Source organism: Lonchura striata, chromosome 14 (assembly GCF_050655825.1).
Source record: "Lonchura striata isolate lonStrDom1 chromosome 14, ASM5065582v1, whole genome shotgun sequence".
NCBI classification, from domain to species: domain Eukaryota; kingdom Metazoa; phylum Chordata; class Aves; order Passeriformes; family Estrildidae; genus Lonchura; species Lonchura striata.
This window is the reverse complement of record NC_140716.1, coordinates 9,182,325-9,200,901: the sequence shown is the minus strand read 5'-3', so window position 1 is coordinate 9,200,901 and position 18,577 is coordinate 9,182,325. Positions and strand designations below refer to the sequence as shown.

Genomic DNA, 18,577 nt, shown 5'->3' with positions numbered 1-18,577 from the left:
AATGCAGTCCCCAGGAACAGAACACCACAAATCCTTATTTCCTTGACAACTAATTGTTCAAATACATTCAAGCAGAAACTAATAGAGTATATGGTTAAATAAGAGCTTGATAGGATGAAATATAACCTCAAATTAAGTTACTATAATGCTAAAAATAAGTCCTTAAGACAAAAATGACTTAGCAAAAACCGAAACATCAGTGTGCTATTGGTACCATTCACATTCCGAACCCAAAACACAGCACTGTACCAGCAACTGAGAAGAAATTAACCCTATCCCAGCTGACCAATCCCCTGTTTCTGAATCATTCTTTTGTTGTTGCCATTTTCTATAAAAGACTTTGGTGGTTTCCTCAAAGGTGCAGCACCTGTGTTAAATGCCTGACACCCTGTTCTGCAGAATGGTAACAAAACCAAGTGTCTTGCCTCAAAACCGAGTGTTGCTTGGCTCTTGCACAGTGGATGAAAGAACAATAAGATAACAAACGGTGTCTCCAGGAAATCCTTCAGAGTGGCCTGGCCACCCAGCAGGTACTTGAACAGGTGTGGTCATGGCTCAGACATGTGGCAGGTAATAAGGGAATTACCAGGGTGCTGAATTGGGCTCTTGTAAGTAACAATTCTGAACACCTTGCACAGATTTCAAAGTTTCACATAAAACTTAATTCACACACACAAAAAAATCTGGGTAGCTTTGTCAGGGACATGCCCTTTAAAATATTTTTAGAAGCCTGTTCCCTTGATGGCAGTTTATAGTCCCAAGCCCAAGGACAGCAGTTAAATGTCACTCCAGTTCAGAAACCTGCTGTTTGCTTATTTTAACAGACATGTCTGTCTCTGTGCTTTCTCTGGGTGCCTTGGGCATCATCAGCTATTCCCCAAGTCAGATGTACACAGCTTGAAAATACAAATCAATGACTGGCCAACAAAAAAAGAACAACCTTCTAAGAACCCACTGGATTAGGCATTAGTGTGTTCCCACCCCTTGACAAAACACCTGAAGTCTGCTGGCCGAAGAAGCATCAAGAAATCTGTGGGCATCCACTCAGGGGTCATTGGTCTGTTGATGTGGTGGCACTGGCAACTCGCTGGAGGTCACTGGGGTTTACTCTCTTTAGGATTCTATCACTTTGCAAAGTGGCATTTTTCCTCTTGCATCGTTGTGTTGCTAGTAGTGCTTGCCTCAACAACCTGTCCTCCATTTCTAGTTTTCCTGTTCTTGTCTTTCTACAGACAAGGCTCTGGCTCACAGTTTAACAGCTCTCTCAGAAGGCTGGGCCAAAGTCATGCAGCCAGTCCACGTCACCCAGGCTGGGCTTGCTCCTCAGCTGGTGGCTGAGCCCCTCAAGGAGGGAGGTTAGTGACACCACAGGGTGGGATCTGCTTTTTGGTGCCTCAGTACCTTTTGATCATAATTGTGGTATTAGGCTAAGCTGGAATTTACTTGCACTTTGGCCTAAGAGACTGCAGCCGGCAGCAAGGAGAAGCCCTGGTGGCAAAGCTCAGAGCCACAGCCAAGATTGCCAGGGTCACTGGGGGTGTCACTGCTGTGTGCCAAGGCTGAGAGAGCTGCTGTATTCTGCTCTGCTTAATAAACCAGTGCTGTTAATGAGCATTTGACAGTTTCATCAAAAATGTGTCAGTTCGAGATATCAGAAGGTTTTTAAAGCAGAGAGAATCTGCTTCTTGCTTAAGCATGTGCAAATCTGATTCTGCATATACAGACTGCACAAAATTATATAACATCTTTAGAGACAGAAAAAAGGTTTTCTTGATGTTAAATACCTGCTCTTCAGTGATAGCAATATTTCCATATGATATTCTAAAACGTCTGTCACATTCATGGGTGTCGGTAATTCATTTGAAAAAAAATAAAAAAGCAGTTCAATAGTTGGTAATGACAACTGGTGAGCAGGTCCTGTTCCATCCATAGAGTGGGTGGTGTGGTGAGTTATTTAATTCTCTAAGAAAGGCAAGTATTTTTTCCCAACAGAAGGTAATTGAGAAATGATAAGGTGTTACAACCTTACCAGAACTTACAGTGGATACATTTTTGTCCACTTAGTTTTTGTGGAAGAATCAGTGTGGCCTTCTTATTAAAATAACCAGCACATGAATCTTAGCACCACAAAGATCTGCCAGTTGTTAATTATTAATCAGCAAACTAAAAATAAATGCATAAAATAATTTCTCCTCCTTTGCTAATTTTGAAAAAGACAAGTATTCTCGTTCTTCTTGCAAACAAGGCAATCACAGTGATTACAGTAACCTTTTTTAAGAATATTTATTGCTTGTGTACAGTAGTGCCTCTGGTAGTGCCTCTGAGCCCCTGGCATTTGTTAGGGTGCTGTTTCACTGTTTCAGAATTGGACGAGAGGGTCTCAGCTTCCTCTGAAGTCTGAGAAATTTTGCTGTGTTTTACAAGTATTTCATACTATCCTCAAAAATTTGCTGAAAGTGTTGAAGTAAAATGTCCTTTGTCCCAAACTTGTGAACAATGTATAATTTGTTTTAATTACTGGCAACATGCTACAATAGTATGTGGTTTATTTTCTGCAACTTATCTGATAATAGAAACATTCTTGGGTAATGACAGAACTGCAAATGCTATTAACCCAATTTTTAAAATGCCTTATGTAGTTTTCTCTTCATAGTTTTATGATAGTTCGTCTCCATTTACTTCTGCTGAACATCTGACCTAAAAATATAGTTATTTTGCTGAATGCCTGACAAGAAAGTAGAATAGGTTTTGTCACCCTTTTCTGTTAAAGTTATCTGAGTTATGGACAGATTCCTTGTAGTGCAATATTTATGGAAAAGCATCCACGCTTGGTTACAGTCCCAGCCTTACACAGCCTTTGGGGGAGGCAGATTTCCAGTTTAGGCGAGTCTCTTCAGACCAGACCGTGCTCCAGGCCCGGTGTTACAGCGGAGGGAAACAAAGCTGGGGCCGGGCTGCTGCTCGTGGGTGCCATCAGCGGCGCTGATGGGGGTGAGGTGGCACTCGGTGACACCCGGTGACACCCGGTGACACACGGCCCTGCCTCCGCGGCCGCAGTGATACACGTGTGATAATTTGTGTTTTTGTTTTGGCTCCGGAAACCATCGCCAGGCAGCACTAATCAGCGAGCCTGTGTGCACGGTCGGTAGGAGCACACCCGGGGCAGCCTGGGGAAGTCTCTGCAGGGCTCGGGCCCCTTCCCATGGATGGATCCTGCCTGCGGGGCGCGGCGGGGAATTCACGGGAGCCCTGCGGAGGCCGCTCCTTTTCTGCAATGGTGACATCATGCTGGGATGGGGATGAGTGGAATTGTCTAATATTTCATAGACTGCGACACAGAAACCTGTCCTTGCTGGGGAAAAGGGCACTTTGGTCTAAAGATGTTGGGCTGGCGTTAAAAATAGACACCGGCGCTCTCTCGCTGCTTGCTTTGGCAGCAGAGGTCTTTTGAATTCAGAAAAAAAAAAAATAATGTAAAGCTTTTCCTCTTTTAGATAATTTTAAGGTCAACCACGCCTTTAAAATTACAGCGCGTGCTGGTTTACACGCTTAGCACCTCCGAAGATGCGGAGCCTTGTGCGTGTGACTGTAGGTCGTTGAAAATGGATTTGGGGGGAGGGGGGAGATGGTTTTGCAAGGCTGACGAGGGCCGGGAACGGGAATAGGACTATAACTGGGAACGGGAACAGGAACGAGCCCGGAACCGGCCGCAGCCGCCGCCCCCGGCGGCTTTTGAAAGTCACCAAAGTTTCCGAAGTGCGTTTCGGCGCCGCTGATTGGCCGAGCGCCCCGCCGCACGTGACCGGCAGCCAATGGGGCGGCGGCGCCGGCCGGGCCAGGAGCGGCCGTGCGGACGCGGCGGGAGCGCGGTGAGAGCCCGGCACGGCCCGGGACACCGGGGCACCGGGGCACCGGCACACCGGGACACCGGCACACCGGCACACCGGCACCGGAGCGGGGACACGGGACTAGGACACGGGACCCTGCCCGGCAGCCGCCCCGCGCGGACCTGAACCTGCTTCTGGAGTTGCTCGTGCGGGGCCGGTGGGGCGGGGAGCGGAGCGGGCCCCCGCCCGGCTTCGCGCCCCGCAGGGGATGGAGCGCGGCGCGCTGCCTCGCTGACTCCGGGCTCGCAGCCGCTGCAACCACCAAGGTCAGGCCCTTCAGCGCAGAACAGTGCGGAGTTCCCTCAGGAGGCGCTGGGAGGTTGGAAGTATGGGAGCTGGGCTGGTTACGGGGAGGAGGAGGGTTTTGCTGAATTCAGCCTTTTGGTAGAGAAGCCCCGGAGAAGCCGATGGCTCTTTTCAGTGCTGGCTGTGGGATTCTGTAGTAATCCTGCTGCTCCCGTGACCTCTCCCTTTTCTTTCTGTTTTGTGGTGATTTTCTTTTGTATGGCTTAAACAAAAGAAAACAGGCCCATGTGTTACAGGACGACCCTTTCAAGGGGAATATTTTAAGCAAATCTGAATTTCATAGGATGGGAAAGCTGCTTTTCAGGAGCAAAGAGCTGGTTTATTTTGGTTTACATTTAGGAAAATAATGTCTAATAGGAACTTTCTAATCTCTGTCATGGATAAGTCAGTAGTGTTTCTGGTACTGTTTCACTTTTTTATTACAATGTGAATTTCTTTGACTTGGACATTGCTACAAAGGTAGGTCAACACTGTTCACCGGGCATGTTCTTTTGTGAAGAAAAAAGTTCAGTATCAGGGTCGTTTTGAGTCCTTTGTTCTAGGACTGAAACAATCTAGGTTGGGGCCCTCATGAGTTCGGGTGAATTCAAACTGATTCCCAAACTGAAGTTCCTTCGATAATTTTGTGTGTTGTTTTTCTTGATACTTGCTTTTTTTCCTGTGGAATTTCGCAATTCTGCTCTCACTGGTATGAAATTGTTTTCCGCAACACTCATGCTGCCGTGTTTTATTGCAAAATTCCAGTCCCCACCCATGATCGCTTCCTTCCTGCATGCTGTGGAGTTTGCGATGCCTGTGAGCAGCGCTTGTGCTGCCTGCCCAGCTCTCCCTCCCGGCTTCGTGTGCGCTGAAACAAGCAAGGTGCAGCCAGCGTGTGCCTGCTACAGACTCTGGCTTTCCCTCCTCGTTTTCCCCACCTTTTCCAGTGTTTAAAAATAAATTTCTAAAATCTCCTTTACCCCCCCTTTGCTCTCCCTGCTTTTGTAGTGAGCCCAGACAATGAGGAGTTCCTGATTAATTTCTCTTTTGGCATTTTGCATGTTGTCTTTAAGTTGTTAAAAATCAAAGGTAGAAGGCAGCAGGGGAAAACCAGTCACAGCCCTGCCTTTTCTACAGGGAGTTTAACAAGACTTACGTGGTTTTTATTTGCACTCTTCTTAGACAAATGTCAGAAAAAAAGTTTAAAAAAGCTTTTATACTTTGTCTCAAACTTGGAATTTTTCTTTAAAGTTTAAGTTTGTATTTTTTTGTCTTTGGTTAGTTTGAAAATCTGAGCTAAGATGTGTTGGAGGGAAGGAAAGTAACAGGTCTTCCTTGAATGTTACAGCAAAAAACATGCCTTTGGCACAGGACAGTTGCCACATCTCTGGAATAAGTACAGGTCCACTGTCCTTCCATGTATTTGCAGTTGAACAATTCATTTTAAATTATAAATACTATTTAGTAATGGTGGCCATGAATGAGAGTGAGCCCTTAATGGATGACATCCTCACTGGGCTCATACTATAATCTCATGTTCACAAAGACATCCCTGGCACTGAAGGGTGCAGCCCCTTTGTGCTGCTGTGAATATTCACAGGGTTCTCTGAAAGCCTTATGGATTGTATGGGTCAGTTAAAGAAAGTTCTTCTCTGTGCACCTCTACAATCTCAAAAAATTCTAATTACTATAGTCTTTTAGTTCTTCCAAAGTGTAATATAAAAACACAAAAGCCAGATCTGAGCATATTAAAGATTTTGAAGTTGATTGAAGCTGTCTTTTGGTTCCAAAGGGTTGTTTGAAAGCTTTTCAGAGCAAGATGTCTTGCAGTTTATCTTCCCTGAATTATTTTTGTTGACTGTCCAAACACAGATATTTGATTTATTATAATGCTTGTGTCAGAAAAAAAACCTTTTTGTTTTTTTTTTTTTCTATACAAGTGTGCTGCAAGGATCAGTATGTGTGTACACAGTGCCTTGAGCAGAAGGACATGCTTATTAACATCAAAGGCACTTTCAGTTCACTTAAAAGTAACAGAGGAGATGTGACATAAACTATCCTAGGTCAAGAATGTTAATTATGCTTGGTCATGATTTTCTTTTTAATGGGCAAGAGCACTATTTGGGAAATCACTTTTTACTCACACTCCTTTTCCTCTTTTTTTGTCCAGTGCATTCTTCAGCCTTGAAACCTTATGCTGGAAGTGTGTCAATACATTACACAGTCCTTTTATTTGTTTGAAGGAACACATGTGGCCTTGGCTAATGAACACATTGTGTCAAACTCAGTTATAAAAACTAAGGCTTAGTAACTTTTCTCCTCGGCTGCCAACTCCCCTTTTAAATAACATGTAATTTCTGTGAGTGTGTAGCTGATACTGTGCACTGAGGTATGCAGGCACAGCCCCACTCAGCTGTGATGCTGCTTACTCCTTGCTCAATAATCTGATAATTACTTGGGCTGTGAAGAGGAGTTGGGCTTTGTGGCATTGCTTGGGTATGTAAGAATTGGGCTTTTAGACTGCCAGACTGCTTCGAGTACTTTTGTCCGTAGTAGAGGTAAGAACTACTTGGGTTTGTCTCGGTACAGTTACTAAGTAGGTGGCTGTTACTCAATCTTATTTATACCAGATAATTTTTTGGAAAGCAAAGTCTTGACACAGGTTAAAGATATTTTCTTCCATAGAGTTCAATAGATGTGCAGTGTATGCACATTTTCTTTACCTAAGACATCTGCTCAGAGAGTCTTACTCCAGCATTTTATGAGTATCATAAATAAGAGTAGAAGACAGGGCTGACATCTAAGTGATCTTTGAAGGCTTCAGCCATTCCTTCTTCTTTGTTCCCTCAGAATTACCTCTAGGAAATGTTTTGCTTAGCAGAACTGAAATTGAAATTTGGTAGAACTGTGTTTCTTCAGTCATTCGATTTCCGTGATGAGGTTTTCTTTTTTTTTTTTTTTTCACGTCACTGTTATGAATTGTTCAATTCCACCTGTATTTGCTGTTCTTGATCTTATTTGGTATCAATTTGGTTAAATTGATAATATCTGAGTGGAATCTTTGCCTCACCCAGGGCTGGACATGGGCAGATTATGCACAACACTAGGTTTGATGTTTTTGCATTGTCAAGACTAACTAGTATGACATGATATTTGTTGCTGACCCGTTTAACAGAGAGTGTCATGCACATCACAGGGCATTATTTTATTTAATTGCGGTGTTTAGATACTTAAGTCCTCAAGTGGGCGTGACCAGCTTAAGGGACTTGATTCCCCTGTGGCTCTTTCATGTGTCATTCCCATTTGGGACTGTGTCCTGTGACCGGGTTTGGGCTGGCATGGGGACAGCTGGATTGTCTGGATTGCTGCAATCTTAACTGCATACCTAACCCAGCCCATGGTATCCTGCTAAAACCTCTGGGTAGCTTTTACCCTCCCTTCTCCCATGGCTCTCCGAGGTATCCAGGTATCTTGTGGCTATACATGGATTTTGATAGTTCAGGTTTAAAGTTGGGTAGCTTTGTTTTGTTGACCTAGGAAGAAATTTTCACCTGTGCAGCAGTTAAGTCCATAAAAATCTTATGTGTTCCTTTAAATGTTAACTCAAGAAATAAGTATCTTGAGCACCTAATCTCTGTCTCTTTGAAGTTTCTCTTTAATTTAATGATAAGTGTCTTTGGGGTTGTTGAATTACAGTGTGTTTGGAGCTGAAGTTGTGCCTGCATCTTCCTTCCCTTGTGTTCTCTGCGCACTGGCACAGCTGCAGCTCAGGTTTGGGGTTTGTGTATTCAGAGGTGCCAAAGGTGCTCGCTTGCAGGGAATGGGGTGTAAGCCTGCAGCAGCGCTGGGAGAACTGGGGAGAGTGACTTAGCAGGAATTCTTTCACATTTACGGTCAGTCTGACAGAGTCCTCTCAAGGCTGGCCTTTAGTTTGGTCTCCGGGTGGGCAGTGACTGTGTGGGAGGAGGGATGTTCTGCTCTGCAGCAAGGAGGATGAGGCTGCTCACTGCCTGAGTTCTTATGCTTGACCCTGTAATTTTTCAGGGGGGAAAATGAAACAAGAGTTTTAGACTTTGAGGACTCATTATGGAAGACTCAGAAGTACATCACTTCAGCTCAGTGGAAGAGGAAACCAGATACTGGAAGGAGCTGGCTATGAAATACAAGCAGTGGTAAGGCAGTGGCTTCATTCCTCCAAGTGGTTGGATAAGGTGCATAACACTTCATGCAAAGACACAGCTCTCTCATTGCTGCTTGTTTAGCTTGTTGGAGGATTGTTTCAGCAGAATTGTTCAAGAATATAAAACATTTCCCATCATCTTTCTCTCTGTTCCTAACTTTTTGTTGTTAATCAATAACAGCTTTCTTTATATTTCCAAGTAAATAATAGAATTGAATAATGGAATAAATGTGCAAGGGAGTGGACAATTGCCAAAATAAAGAGACGGCACATATCCTCAACATCTACAGTGTGAAGACGGACTCTGGGGTTTTTCTGATTATTTGGACTTTTTTTATTTCTTTACCAGTTTGCTATGGGGTGACTTCCCATGCATGGCAGGGAGACATTTGCATATGTTTCTCACTTCCTATTGAATACATATATTGGAGAAGGGCATATAGCCTGTATTCAAGAGCAGTTTTGTTTTTACCTTGAGTGTATGAGATATTTTTTTCCATTGTTCATTGTGATGAGTTGTGTTGCTGGAATTTCTCTCTAGTGCTGCGAATACACAGGAGGAATTGCGTGAATTCCAAGAGGGGAGCCGAGAGTATGAAGCTGAGCTGGAGACTCAGCTGCAGCAAACAGAGTCCAGGAACAGAGACCTCCTGTCAGAGAACAACCGCCTGCGGATGGAGCTGGAGTCGGTGAAGGTGGGAGCTGCTGGTGTGCACATCCTCAGGGCAGGGCTGAGCAGGGCAGGTGTTTGCAGACTCTGCCCCATGGTGTGGCCTCAGCATTACAGAGAAATTGGCCAGAAAACTGCCGAAGGGAAAGTCTTGAAAAGTAAAGTAATGCCAACCTGCTGTCTGCTCTGAGGATTCTGTGTTCCTTGGTGGTGTTCCTGGAGGCCTGTTCACAGGTTGTGGCTGTGTGTCAGGATAGATTTCAGATGGGAGAAAATTGTCCACAGTGGAGTGGAGGCTGAGTGTGAACACAAGAGAGCTGCTGTTCGGTTCCTTCTTCCATCTATTTAGTGCTTTTGTTCATAGTTTTCTTGCTGTCTGCCTCATGCAGTCACAGATAATATAGCAGAACAATCAAAGTACAAACACTGCAGCTGTGTTTTTGCATTATGTAAGGAAACTCAGTTTAAAACCCTTTTTACATAGTTATGTATTTATTATCTGACATTGCAGATAAGCTGGGGAAGCAGCAGCTGGTGAGTAACACATAGAATTGAGAGTCATAAAACAGTTTCAGTCCTGGTTTTGTTATTGAATCTCTCTGTCCTTAGGGAAAAATGAGTTTTTCTTTCTGCACTTAGTTAGCATTCTTAGTTAGTGAAAATAAGAACCAGCAGAAAGGCATTAACTTCCAGTACTATAAAGCATAAAGGATATGAACTGATTGAGATGAGGCTTCTTAATATTGTGGCTTAAGAAACAATGAAGCTATCTAGAGTATGAAGAGTGATAAGATGGTGTTGTGCTGATTGACAGGTTCAGGAAATACTGGTAAGTTCTCTTAAATTTGGGAAAAATGGTCACTGAAACTGGTGTGACTTTTTAAAGTTTTAATTTAGGCCTTTTGTTTACAGATGAGTTCTAGTCACCCAAGAAATACTACACTGTGTTTTATAGGGCTAGCTCAATCTCTGTGGAAGCAGAGATTAATGTAATTGCACTTCAGCTGGATGCAATAATGAGCTAATGGGAGTGAAGGTATTTGTATAAGTGATTAATCACTGGATGAATCCAGACTTGCAATGCCTTTTGTTTAAATGGTTGTCCAAATTACTGTCTTAAGGAAATGCTCTTCTGTTCCAGGCACATGTCCTAGCACTAGCTTAGCCTTTTCCTCCACTTCCTGCTTTTTGATAGCAAGACCTTCAAGACTTGTTTCATTGTATTTATGTTGCTTTAATCCTTGTTCTTGTTGTAGGACCTTAGAAATATTAGGTGTTGTGCATGTTGTATAGGGTATTGATCTGCTGTTCTAGGTAGCCACATAAACTCATGGAAGCTGATGGTCTTGGAGAGAAGACAAAAGTTTTAAAAATAAAACCCATAGTTCATTTAACTGAGGAATGTGTAGACGATTTTCTTTCTCTAGAGTAGCTGGGATGAGAGGAAAGGCCAGTGAACCAGGCAAAACAGTGAGGAAGGAAAATAGCAGGAAGCAATACAGAACCTCAAAAAGTGGAGGGTAGCCATATTTTAGAAAATCTGAAATGATTCTTCACAGTAGATAACTTTCTTAAAATATATTCTGCTTGAAATAAACCATTCAACAATTGGCTATTCATGCAGCTTGCAAACTGCAGTAACAGCCTGCAGTGAAGGAACAGAGCCACCATTGAGGGCCAGATCAGCTGATAGATTATTACAATTGGCTAAAAACAAAGACTCAGACCTTGCAGTTCTGGTCTTTTATCTGAATCAATTCAAGAGCAAAGCATTAATCTCGTGAAGCTATTGAGCAGCAGTGTTAACTGAGCCCATCAAGGGTTGGGATCTGCATCTAGGTCAGCACCAGTGAACTTTGCCAGGCCCACACAGCTTGTGGCTCTGAGCTGACCAGCCCAGTGTGTGTGCCTGCTCCCCCTCAGAAATCAGAGCTCACATGGCCTAAAAACTGATGGGAATGGTGCTTTGGAGGGTTAGTTTAGAGAGTCCTGAGAAACTAATTGAAAGTAATATGCCTCTTGGAGCTTAGAGGCTCTTAACTGTGTTTCAGAGGTTTGGAATTACAGCAGTGTCACCACACTGCAGTCAATAATAGTTCAGGATGGATATCTCTTTACCACCTCCTTGTCTATGCATTTCATGTGCTAAAATAGCTGTCTTCACATTATCATCCACACTAAACTACTTGCCATGGTTTTCAAATTCCAGTGCATGGATTTGTTTCCAGTGACTTCAAGTGTTTTGTACTTTAATTCTGTCTGGAGAGTACTTCAGGAATGTTGCTTACACAGCAATCTTGAAGTTTCCAAAAAACATCTGGCATGTTGAAGTGGTCCGACGGCAAGGTAGTTGAGTAGAAAGCATTGTAATAGTGTGTTCTGGAGCTTTCCCCGTCACATGGGAAAGCTTTCCCATGTCACATACTGTGGAACTTACTCCACATTTAGTGGCAGTGCAGGAGAGAGAGACCTGATGTGGAAGCTGAGTCTTCCTCCCTGCCTATGCCTGTTTTAAATGTACCTTTGTATATGTGGTGTAGAGAGAGACAGGGTTTGGTTTAGAGGGTACCCAAAAAAAGTGTACCTGTACCTGAAATGTTCTGGAATTCTGAACCTGCTTTGGGCTAATAAAGCCACATGGGCAGAGCAGAATCTTGCTGACTCCACAGCAGCATGTAACAGGGTCACACTTGAAATTTTTTTTTTATTCTTACTTTGGTTCCTAAATATTGCCTGACTTCATATTAGGGTTGAAAATAAGTGTCTTCTCTTGTGTGCTTTGTGTATTGCTAAGAAACTGTGCTGAGTCAGGCTGTCTGGGAGAGGCAAGGAATGGCCCTGTGCTGTGAGTGTTGGGAACTGTTCCCCAGCACTTTTGTTTGATAAGGAGTGACAGGAAGAACTCTCGTCTGCTGGCAGCCCAGAAATGTGTGAGCAATTGAATTTGTTGGTGTTTTACCATATGTAAAATGATGTTTCTCAAAAATCTTCAGAGTGTCTCTCTGTGCCTTTCAAGGGGCTCAGACAATGCTGAAAAAAGAGAGCATGTGTTGCGAAGTACCTGATATGCTGTTTGATTTGCTTTTGAGTAGGAAAAGATTGAAATGCAACATTCAGAAGGATACAGGCAGATCTCTGCGCTGGAAGATGACTTGGCACAGACACGAGCTATTAAAGAGCAGCTTCAGAAATACATTAGAGAACTCGAGCAAGAAAATGATGATTTGGAAAGAGCAAAAAGGTGATCTGCTTTTTGTGTTTTTTTTTTTTCACCTCTATTCTGTCCTGCAAGAATGGTGGCACTGAGCTGTTTGTGGCACTGTTTGTTAGCATTGCCATTCTGAACTATCACTTGTCTGATGATTGTGTTGAAGAGATTGGTTGCAGATGGGTGATGTGTTAATTTTTTTTTACCTCTCCCACTTCCCTGACTGCATTCTTTCATATATTTCAAGCTAAAAAAAAATGTTAATAAAACAAAGCAAACCAAACAAAAATGCAAGTGTTCATTTTCTTGTGAGAGAGAATTCTCCATGTGCTTGAAGGATCTGGTGGTGACACCTAGTGCACTCCTTTTCAGAGCCACTATAATGTCCCTGGAGGATTTTGAACAACGTTTAAACCAGGCTATTGAAAGAAATGCTTTTCTGGAGAGTGAGCTGGATGAGAAAGAAAACCTTCTGGAGTCTGTGCAGCGCCTGAAAGATGAAGCTAGAGGTTAGACAGAAGTTATTTGTATCTTTTCCTTTCTCTCCTGCTGCCTTGTAGCTGCTTGGTCCTCTCCATATGCCTTAGACCTGGGCTTTTAACTTTGTTTCTTTAAAACTGGGTATCTGAAATGTGGAAGCAAGTAAGGAAACTTAAGAATGTTCTGTCCCCTCCTTGAACTCTTGACATTTTTCCAGAGTTCTCACAGAAACAAAAGTCTGTTCCAGCCTTCTCCTAATCAGAGCTTCAGGGAGTTCAGCCAGTCCAGCTGGTGCCTGTGCTGGTGTGGCTTCCCATGAAGGTCAGCTTTAATACACACTAACCTCATTGTTTCCTGGGCTGTGGGAAATGGAGCCAATGAAGCACTAATGGGGAAGTAAAACAGGAGGGCTGTGGCTGACTTTTGGTTGCCTTGGAATGCTCTGGCTTTTTGCTATCTGTTGACAAGGCTGGGTGAGAAGAGAGAGACCCTGGAGCTGGATAAACAGCTGTGTTCAGATCTTGGATTCTGTGCCCCTGAGTGGCATCCATAAACTACAGCCAGGCTGTGGGACAGAAGTGCTCTATCCCTTGAGCTAATGGTGTGGCTTCCACCTGGCCTCAGATCAAGTTTCCTTCATGTGGAAACCAGGGTAGAAAAGGGTACAACAGGTAGGATGTCAACCTTGCAGGGACCAGAAGGTAGCCAAGGTGTGCCAAGTTGCCAAGCCTCAGACTTGATGTGCCTTTGCTTACCAGCCTGTAACATTTGGCAAGGAGTTAATTCCCTGTCTGAAGGGAAGCTTCCTGAAAGGGTTTGAAAATTAAAGCCAGGTAATAGCAACTGGACTAGCCCTACTAAAACATTTTGAGCCACAAAACTAGAAAGACCTTTAGTTATCTGGATTTTGAAGATATGCCTGGAGTAATCTTTTACAAGGATAAGTGACTTTACCTCACCTCTGAGGAGAAAAATCTTTTGACAAAAGATTACCCTTTTTGGTTCCTACTTGGTGGCTGCGTACTCCAGCACTTGCTTTGTGTTGCTTCCTTCATAGATCTACGACAAGAGCTTGCAGTGCAGCAGAAACAGGAGAAACCCAAAACACCAATGAGAGCTCCCCTGGAAGCAGAAAGAACAGACACTGCAGTTCAGGCCTCCTTATCTGTGCCCTCAACACCTGCAATGCGCCGGACACCCATCAGCATTCCCACCCCTGGGACGTTTAGGAGAGGTGACTGGCAGGGACTGACAGCTCACAAATACCACTTGATGCTCTTGGTTTTGCTGTAGTTTTCTCCCTTCTTTTCATTCCTTCTTTAGCCACAGAATCTAGTGTGTAGTGTAGTGTCACCCAAATCAAATCACCATGGTCTCCATATTCAAAGACTGTGTTTTTTTGGGGTTTATTCATAGTCTATTCATTTCCAATTGACTTGAACTGTCTGGTAATGAGGCATAAGATGAGTGGTTGGGACTTTTTATTAGTTTACAACTGTCCCAGAGATGTTGGTCTAATTTAGGGGAAAGGTTTTAAAACCTTTTTAAAAACCTGTGTGATCTTTAATCCTGTTCCTTGAATCATCTTCTCTAAGACAGTAGGGTCAATTTTATGGTTGTTTTGTTGTTGTTTTTTTTTTCTTTCCTTTCCATGGGTAACATATCCTTCTTTAACCTGCCCTGCAGGTCTTGAGGACAGTTATGGTGCAACCCCTCTCACACCAGCTGCAAGAATATCTGCACTTAATATTGTGGGAGACTTGCTGCGAAAAGTGGGGGTGAGTGATTACCTGCCAGGCAAAGCTTTTGGAAAGCTGGAGCTCTTGGGAACTGCAGCCAGCACTGCTGCTCAGAGGAGACTCAAACCAGTCTCTTGCCCTCAGGTTAGCTAAGTGTGGCCTTCAGGTTGGTCTGGACTTCAAACTTTTTTTTCTGACCAACCCCCAAATAAAAATGGATCTTGATTGTTTTTCTAGTGGGGATAAGATCTCCCTCTATGAATTTCTGGAAGTGCATGTGCATAAAAATAAGTCAGCATGAGTAAATTCAGAAGGGATCTGTTCCCATGAAAGGCAGAGAACTTAGGAGGCTGGTATCTGTTGTTCAAAAGGCTTCTGTTGAACTTTGCCTTAAGAGTCCAGTGGTATTTTGAGCAAGACCCAATGTCCTGCTAAGCTGTAGTTTGATATTTAAGGTAGTGCTGATGCTGGGAAGTTACCCCATGACTTGTGTAACATTCCTTATGCCTTGGTGCTGTGTTGTTACAAACATTTCTATGAGGCTTTGGTGGGCTGAGCTGCAGAACTGATGCAGCCAGAAAGCAACTGAATAAAGGTGGAATGATCTAGAATGGGAGCATGTGATGAAGAATAACATATCTGTGGCTCATTCTCTCTGGTGTACCATCTAAATACATGTCTAGGGAAGCTGATAGCTCATGTGAATGTTTAGTAATCTAAAAATTTATGCCTGTAAGAAAGATGAAAAGATCTCTCTGAGGAAAGTGAAGATTTTGTGTTCCTGCTGGTGAAGAGCATCAGCTCCCTAGAGAAACAGAGATTCATCTTTAGAGACATGCTTATCTTCATCTCTTCACAAATTCAGAACTCGTGTGGCACTAGCAGGTTCCTCTACTGGACAGCTCACTCTTAAAGAAAGAAAAATACCCCAAACCCACACACTTGAGTGCCATTTTGGTGTGCCCTGATGCCATCTTCTGAAAGAGAACAGTCAGTCTGATCCTTGCCTTGTCTGTTTACTTCAGGCTTTGGAGTCCAAGCTTGCCTCTTGCCGAAACTTTGTGTATGACCAGTCTCCAAACAGACCTGCAGTGTCCATGTACATGAACAGAGATGTCCTGGAAACACGCCTGAGTCCTCATCAGCCTCTGTGTGATACAGGGTGAGTGCTGGGCTCTGCTGGTGTCTCAGTGACAGCTGTTGGTGTTGGAACTTAGGGACTGATATTTAGCATATAAGTCTTTTTGGTGGTAGAGACAGATTTGTTTTCAAAGTGTGTGAAATTCAGTTATTTAGGATTATGATGTGAATGTTTCAGGTCAGTTTAAAATTTGGAGTCATTAGCTGCTGAAATTCGAAGACTAGCTGCAATCAAGTTTTGAATACCTCAAATCTGAAGCAAGTCCAAGAAGTGTTTTATTGTAAATCAGTGTTTAATTGGGAGAAAGTATAACAGTTCTTGTTTATAGGTTCAATTTGTTTTATGCTTTATGTTCTTGTACAGGTGATGTCTCAGGAATGTTATGGCATGTAGGGAGACTTCCCTTATCATAGTTAAGATTCTTACTTATGGGAGAACTGGAAAAATGGTGAATAGTGGATCCACTGAGAATGCTGAGTTGCTAAGATGTGTTTTTAAGTAGCAGCTGACAGGAAGTTACCTTACTTAATGTACACATTTCTCTGAATGTATGAACCAGTTGTCTTTTTTTAATCAAATGAAGAAAAATCATTGAGGTTATCACAAATTTCCATTCAGCGTCTGCTTAAACTCTGCCAATCCTGGACTGCACTTCTTTAGGTTCTGTGTAAGTTAAGTGCCTATAGTACACTTCGTTTCAGACTTAATTATTTAGACAGACCCTTGTGCTGGTTTGTCCTGGTACCAGTGCCCAGTGGTGTTTAGAAGGAATGTTCCACATTGTACTTGCTCTTCTAACCTGGAGAGAAACCTTATGAAAGCTCCTGCAAGAAAGCCTCAGGGCTTTCTCATACATTTACATATGCATGAGCTGATTATCTGTCTACTGCTGCAATGCTAAAGTGAAATTCCAACAGCTGTAAAAGATAGTGTTCATTACTCAGAGGGAAATGGAGCCCTGTGTTACAGTGAAAACTCAGCCCAGTTAATGAATGGGTTCCTGCAGTGCTCAGAGTGCTGTTCTCTCATCTCAGCTGGGTGGTTTGATCTGGGAGTGAGCATTTATCCTGAGCATGGTTACACTGAGTGAGAAATGCCCTGACTTCAGCCTTGCATTTGCAGGTTGGTGAAACGCCTGGAGTTTGGAACAAGGCCTTCACACGTCCCAGGACCCGTGAGCCATCCCTCACAAAGTGTTGTCAAGATGCTGCTGTGAAAAGCTTGGCTGCCTTTGGGAAAGGAGAAATGTGTATTTCAAACTTTAGGTTTAAAGAGAATATCAATGAGCAAGCAGACAGCAGTGTCAGGGTAGGTGAACTGAACAATTGGCAGTGGCTTCAGGTGGGGCCTCTGGGCAAGTTCTGTGGGTGACAAGGTGTGACAAAGCAACAGCAGTGCAGGACTGGGAATTGCTTCCTGCATCTGCTACTGTAAACAGCTCTTGGAAGGTCACTTCTTTTGACACTACCAAAGTCGTAGTCCCCCTGCCTACAAGACAGCAATATTCACTATGCAGCTCCTCAGGCTTTGGCTTTTGGTGTTAATACACCACCAGTTCTGGCTGGAATTCTGCTTTCTACCATGGGTGTTGTGTGCTGCAGTCACCCAGATGAAAGAGAAAGGTGTATTTCTGCAGGGGAGCCGCTCAGCTCCTCATGAGATGTTTGCTGATCAGAATGTTGCTGCACAATAATCTGCCTCTGTAGTGGCAAGATGTTTTTGTAAGCAATGATTTCTCATTCAGAACAGGTCATGGTTAAAGGTGGGACATGTCTAGTGCTGAGAGTGCTCAGGAGATCCCAGAGCTAATAGAATGTAGACTTTTTTCCTTTTTCCTTTTTTTTTTTTTTTTTTTTTGGTTGTTGTTGTTTTGGTTGTTTGGTTTTTTTTTTTTAACCCCATAGTGGCTTATAAAAGCCTGGTGGTTGTAGGAGGGCAAACCTGATCAAGTTTCTAGTTCTAACATCTTGATAGGTGGGTTTTACTGCTTTACAAACCTCCCTTCACTAAGGTGCCTTGGGTGCTAGTGATTTTTTAATATTTTTATTTTTCTATATGAATATATCAGCTGTTACTAATTTAGAAATGCTTTTTTAACCTGAAAAGCCCTTTATGCTAGAGAAGTCTATATGAGTAAAGAATGTTTTTTTTAAAATAATATTTCCCCATATAGAATATTATTGTATTTGTTTTTTAAATGGAGTAGATTCATTCCCAGTGTTAATGTATTTTATGGAAGCCTGTACTTGCAAAATGAATTATGACTAAACAATTTTTATGGTGTTTTTTTTTTGTTGTTTGTTTGTTTGTTTTGTGACAGGGGATGGGGAGAGCTTTTTTGACAAAAGAATGCATAAATGGGTTTGATGTTTTTGGGTGGGGTTTTTTTTTGTGTTGTTTTTTTTTAAGGAAATTCTGTGCAAACAGCCACTAAGGTACCTATTTCTCTAAAATATGTAAACCACAGATCATTTATATTTCTCAGTCTACCTACAAAGTTGGTTTAACTGGGGAGCAGAATAAAGCTTATTTTGAATGTGAATTGTTGATGCATTTTGAATTTTTTGGCAAGTTATTACCGTGGTTTATACATGTTCAATTTGCTGGTTCTGCTCCAAGCATTGGTGCTTAAAACCATTTAATATGAAGTCTGACTTGCTTGTCTTCTTGTTCTCACACATGAAGGCTCACAAACTGTGTTTACAGCCAGCTCTGGAGCATCTTTACAGCTCTGTGCCTGATCAAATCTTATCCAGTAACCCCTAATCCCTCTCTGCTCAGCTTGTCATCCTAATTGCTCTAAATAGATTCTTCCTTTACTCTTTCATGAGCAGAGAGAATTCTCTGGGCTCTGGTTCTGCTGGCTGAATGGTGCCAAGTCTGAATCCCCAGTCCATGATCTCTGCTTTAGAAGAGATTTAGATGATTGCTTTACCTGTCAAGGTGGATACTTGTGCATGATTTGCTCTCCCTGTAGTCACACTGCT

At 42.9% G+C, this 18,577-nt stretch overlaps 1 protein-coding gene across 2 annotated transcripts; it reads left to right on the top strand.

The window, feature by feature from the left end:
- The first annotated feature begins 3,822 nt into the window (after positions 1–3,822).
- On the top strand, positions 3,823–18,132 carry NDE1 (nudE neurodevelopment protein 1). Of its 2 annotated transcripts, none has more exons than XM_021539670.4 (9): positions 3,823–4,153; positions 8,217–8,344; positions 8,894–9,047; positions 12,115–12,263; positions 12,603–12,739; positions 13,768–13,944; positions 14,397–14,488; positions 15,475–15,611; positions 16,713–18,132. In XM_021539670.4, exons 2-9 carry the CDS (start codon positions 8,259–8,261, stop codon positions 16,804–16,806), a joined length of 1,026 nt encoding a protein of 341 aa, XP_021395345.3. In that variant the 5' UTR covers positions 3,823–4,153; positions 8,217–8,258; the 3' UTR covers positions 16,807–18,132. The 2 variants fall into 2 exon arrangements, with proteins under 2 accessions (XP_021395345.3, XP_021395346.3); XM_021539671.4 differs by having other exon boundaries at positions 3,867–4,213.
- The last annotated feature ends 445 nt before the right edge of the window (positions 18,133–18,577 follow it).

Bases quoted from the DNA above. Each gene is read 5' to 3' on its own strand.
- NDE1 (XM_021539670.4), top strand. From the start codon at position 8,259: ATGGAAGACTCAGAAGTACATCACTTCAGCTCAGTGGAAGAGGAAACC. The intron at 12,264-12,602 runs GTGATCTGCTTT...ACTCCTTTTCAG, and splicing joins GATTTGGAAAGAGCAAAAAG to AGCCACTATAATGTCCCTGG. The intron at 12,740-13,767 runs GTTAGACAGAAG...CTTCCTTCATAG, and splicing joins CCTGAAAGATGAAGCTAGAG to ATCTACGACAAGAGCTTGCA.